This window comes from Argentina silus, assembly GCF_951799395.1.
Source record: "Argentina silus genome assembly, chromosome: X".
Taxonomy (NCBI): Eukaryota; Metazoa; Chordata; class Actinopteri; order Argentiniformes; family Argentinidae; genus Argentina; species Argentina silus.
The window spans coordinates 34,300,407-34,304,952 of record NC_139653.1 but is presented as its reverse complement, the minus strand read 5'-3'; the positions used below and the strand labels follow the sequence as shown (position 1 = coordinate 34,304,952).

The 4,546-nt window shown below is 43.3% G+C and overlaps 1 protein-coding gene across 1 annotated transcript in view; it reads right to left on the bottom strand.

Annotated features, from left to right (window-relative positions):
* LOC310822950 (ephrin type-A receptor 4) overlaps positions 1-3,705 on the bottom strand; it is a gene marked incomplete at its 5' end in the record, with an annotated part of 42,476 nt that extends 38,771 nt beyond the window's left edge. The window contains 2 exons of the mRNA XM_083695535.1: positions 2,261-2,328; positions 3,609-3,705. Of these exons, the coding sequence (XP_083551661.1) occupies positions 2,261-2,328; positions 3,609-3,705 (165 nt within the window). The remainder of the gene's footprint in view (positions 1-2,260; positions 2,329-3,608) is intronic.
* Positions 3,706-4,546: the final 841 nt, after the last annotated feature.

Sequence of the window (4,546 nt, the reverse complement as noted above, 5' to 3'; positions counted from 1 at the left end):
TAAATCAAATGTGAAAATAGATATCTGCCTCTTGACATCTGTCCATCAGTCAGTCAGTCTAGCAATCTCTGGCACTTCTTAAGTCCTGGACTTGTCTTGACTTGTCGGTGAGGATGCGCATCAAACGGTAACCCATCCTCCCCCACTTTCAGTGCGCACTGCGCATAGTACAAGTGCAGGCCAGAGCAAACGAAAAATTGTGAGGAACAGGGGTGCAAAGTGTATTTATTCCCCTTATTTATTTATTTGTTCATTTGTTACCTCAAGGCAGAAAATGAGGAAGGGCGCCCACCACTTTGAGGGCGACCAGCGCCCACCAGAAGGTGGCGCTCTAGGCGACCGCCTATATGGCCTATGCCTTTAGCCGGCCCTGAGTCGAGTATTCATAGAACTACTGTCGGAAGTGTATTTCTTTAGTTTTTATTCCACATAAAACTAAACTCTGGGGGGAACATACAACATCGGCATTATTGTTATTGAGTCAAATATAAATGACCTCATTGTAAATCCTTACAATCCTATGATATAATAGCCTATTAGCTAACCAACTGAACAGACAAATAGAGAAGGAAATGCTGGGTTTTTATTAAAACAAGTAATCTGAGAATTGTTTGCAATCAATTATTTTGGGAGGAGATGTTTTTTTACAGCACACGTTGGCTGGTGTTATTAGAATGAAAGAATTGGTATTTGATTTAAATATGATTGGATTATGTTCGACTACGGCCTCGTTTATTTTCATGAAGAAATGTTTGTTTTACTTATGATAAAGTTCCCGTCTCAACTGAACACATTTGAGCAAATATGAGGACACTGTGAACGCATAGACATCAGGGGCTTTACCGGTGTGCTGTTAAATTGTTCACAATGAGGTTTAAAAATAGTCTTCTATTTTACACGGTTTACAATGGGAGCAGACAAGAAGTGTTGCTTGTATCTCCTTATTCTATTTAAAGAAACCAGTCCAAACAGAGCGATTATAGGCGTCGGAAGATGTAGGCTGCCCTGAATTTGATTTAACGTGTTATCATAAATAATCTTGTTTAAAGCCCTATTCCCTTGAGTAGTGGAGATAACACTAAACGTGGCCGGGGCTCCGATGTGAGAAAGTGTCTATCAGCCATGCTGCTCTATTCCACCGCTTTCTTCCTTTTGCTTAGCCCTTTATTGTTGAAACCAAGCGGCGCGGCGATAAGGCCGCACCTTTCCCCGATAGGAGGAGAGGGAGAAAGGGGGCAATTGGTTATAATGAGGGGCTGAATGCGGCCTTGTCGGCACTGCCAGGACCCTGTCAATCACCCCGCTCTGATGAACACTTAGGACCAGAGTGCACCACCAGCGCACACGAGCCAAGTTCATTTAACACCCAATGGCAAGTAACAAAGATGGAGAGAGGGTGGAGACAAAAGATGAAACTTTATCGAATGCCACTGGTAGGGTGCTATCCTCCTCTTAAACAATTAACTTCAACTGCAAAATGGCCTCCTGCAATTATTCAGACGCGTTGGGTTCGGCAACAACTGGCAGTGGTGTGTGTGCCAGACCCGAGCGCACCCTTGGGCCCCTCGCTGCCATCCCCGAACAGACGCGCCATCCCCCGAACAGACGCGCTCTGTTCAGGCCGTCGTCGAACATAATCCATGCACCTCACATTAAAATCAAATACCAATACGTTCATTCTAATAAAACCAGTGTACATGTGTGATGTAAAAAAAAAAAAAAAAAAAAAACATCTCCTCCTCCCCAAATAATTGATTGCAAAGAATTCTCACATTAGTTGTTTTAATAAAAACCCAGCCTTTCCTTCTCTATTTGTCTGTTCACTTGGTTACCTAATAGCCTTTTCAGCGCCACTATAGATATCCCAATTAGACTGCGGGATCACGCATTTAGTCCGATCGCATTCCCTATCGCGTTATGGGCCAATTCAATCGTCCTACGGCAAGGATTGAAACCCGCTGCCCTTTCCCTTCATTCATCCATTCCAACGGGCCCTTTCTGTGCTGCCAAGTTCCTCTCCCCCCGCGCCTCAATGGGGGAAAAGGATATAAAGTTTCTCCACAAAGACCGATTCAATCCGCCGTCTATTCAGGAAACCCGACGCCCGCTGCAGTATCAGCCTCGCATCTGACCATTATAGCGAGTGGTTAGAGGGGGAGAAGGGGAGGGAGGGAGGGAGGGGGACGGGGACGGCTGGTATAGAGGACATAATTTCTTCATTTTATTCAACAGGAGACTTATCGTAATGAGGGGCACTTACACCTCCTTCTATCGGGTTGGCGATCCAGCCTAGCTCCCCCTGTACGGATCTGGAGTCCAATAACGTCACTGAAAAACAGGAGAGAAGTTAGCGGTTATCATGTGTGCTCAAATACGAACCCATAATCCATGTAGGCTTAAAAATGTAGTCAAACCTTGAGTGCTGAAAATACTTCGAGAAAAGAGATGATTGCGTTAACAAGCCGCGTCTTTGTTATTTGGATGAGGAAAAACAATTCAATATAATATCTTAAACGGAAAGACAGAAGTGAGGATACATTGGTAATTACGCACGTATAAAATGTTGTATATCCATACATTGGGCAGATGCGTAATATGTTTGGATAGACCTAAGGGGATCCCTCATTTGGGATAGGCTATGCTTTTCTCATCATGAGTCGAGTCAATTATAACCCCGGTTGCTTGACTTCTCAGTTTTATCCAGTGAAACTTTGACGTTTGATTATACAAATTTATACAAATCGCGGTATAACTTGGGGTGATGATCAATTGAAGTTGATTTGAGTGACACGGACGTCTAAATGAACTTGCTCCAGCGAGCAATCAAAAATAATCCTTGATTTAAATTAATAGGCCATTTTAAACGTAGGCCTATCCTCGATGAGAGAATAAAATCACAATTCAAAGCGCTCAAATACGCATTGATTTTTTATTAGGCTATAGGCCTAAGTCGATTTAACATCGCCGAAGATATTTAATAATTAATTTGGGAATTATTTTGAAGTTGATCTTTCACGTGGTGAATGCGTCTGAGCCACTTGCATATGGATGATGTTGAATTATTATCTATGTTGATTATGGCTTCACAGCCGACTGCATTTCATCATTAATTCAAATCGTTCGTTTGCACAACAAATAACAAACAAAAAGAGCGTTGCACAACAATAACACTTTTTATGGAGTCGTTGGATATTGGCCAATGGGAAATAACATATTTACAGACAAGTAGGCAGTTGTAGCCTGATTAATAGAGAGTCTAAAGTAAGACTTTGAAACTGGACTCTCTTGCGCTTGGACCCTGCTGGAGCCCCAAGACTGCCAGCGCTCCAGGTTTTCAGGGAGGCGCTTTCAGCAACTTGGCTCGCAGGATCTCAACGAAGACGTAGAGCTATCCATGCGCTTGACGCATATGGATAGTCTGTTTCCCAATCCAATATCACACAATATAATTGCGCAAATGATTATTGTTGGTGTTGTCACTCTTCAATGATGCAGGTCCTTGCACGAGTCAAGAGTGCATAAGCTACGGGACTGTGTGATACGGGGGTCCGTCGCACACACGAAGTAAACTCGAAGTAAACTGGCTCCACGGTTATTCCACATCTTACCTTCGTTTGGAGGATAAATCCGTGCCGAAGAAACAAACGTAGAAATCCCAAGCAGAACAGAGGATGCCGTAAACAAAATCCCAGCCATGAGTGCCATTTGTCGTTCGCCGTTTTTCTCGTCGTTCCGCTCCTCACAGGTCTTGCTCTCTCTCTCTCCCTGTGGAATATGTGTTTGAAGCGGAAGGAGCGACGCTCCAAACACACAGCCGGGAGGCGGATCTGCTCGCTCTGACGCGGCCGTCAATCCAAATAGGAAACGCAGTGGACGAGAAAAGGGGCAAATTAACTGCCCCCCAACCCCCATTTAGCAGTGGACACTGGTCCGGGACGGCGCAAAATTGGATATTGTTATAAGCAACAATTCTGTGTGAATTTTTTTTGTTGTCACGCGGGCACTGCCACGGAGAGCCCGGTGTTCCATCAGTGTTCATACCCTAACATATATGTTAACATTCACATGGAAACATTCACAACGTCAAAGGATAACGTCAAAACATGTGGTTGTTTTTATTTTCAACATACCATTTTCTCTGGCATTTTCAATATCATTGCCTCAAAAGTGCAGTGCTGCCAAAAATCTAAATAGGCATAGCCTATAGAATATTATATTTTCTAATTGTGCCTATATAGGCTAGGCAAAGATTAACGAGTTATGCCATAACTTGTAACGATTCGCTTTTCTGGATATGATGTGATCTCTACATGAATCCCGTCTCCGGTGAAGCGAAACGCAGTCCAGGGTGAATCAGTTTAAAACAAGGTCTCCACCTAGTGGATACAATCACGGATACTCTCTCAAAATTGGATTATGGAACAAGTATGGGACTGACATAATAATAGGCCTATACGAAATTCCACTTTCCGAAATTGATCAGAACAATGTGTTATGAATAATGGGCTGAAAACACGCATAATGCTTTTCTTTGCCCCAAACAAAG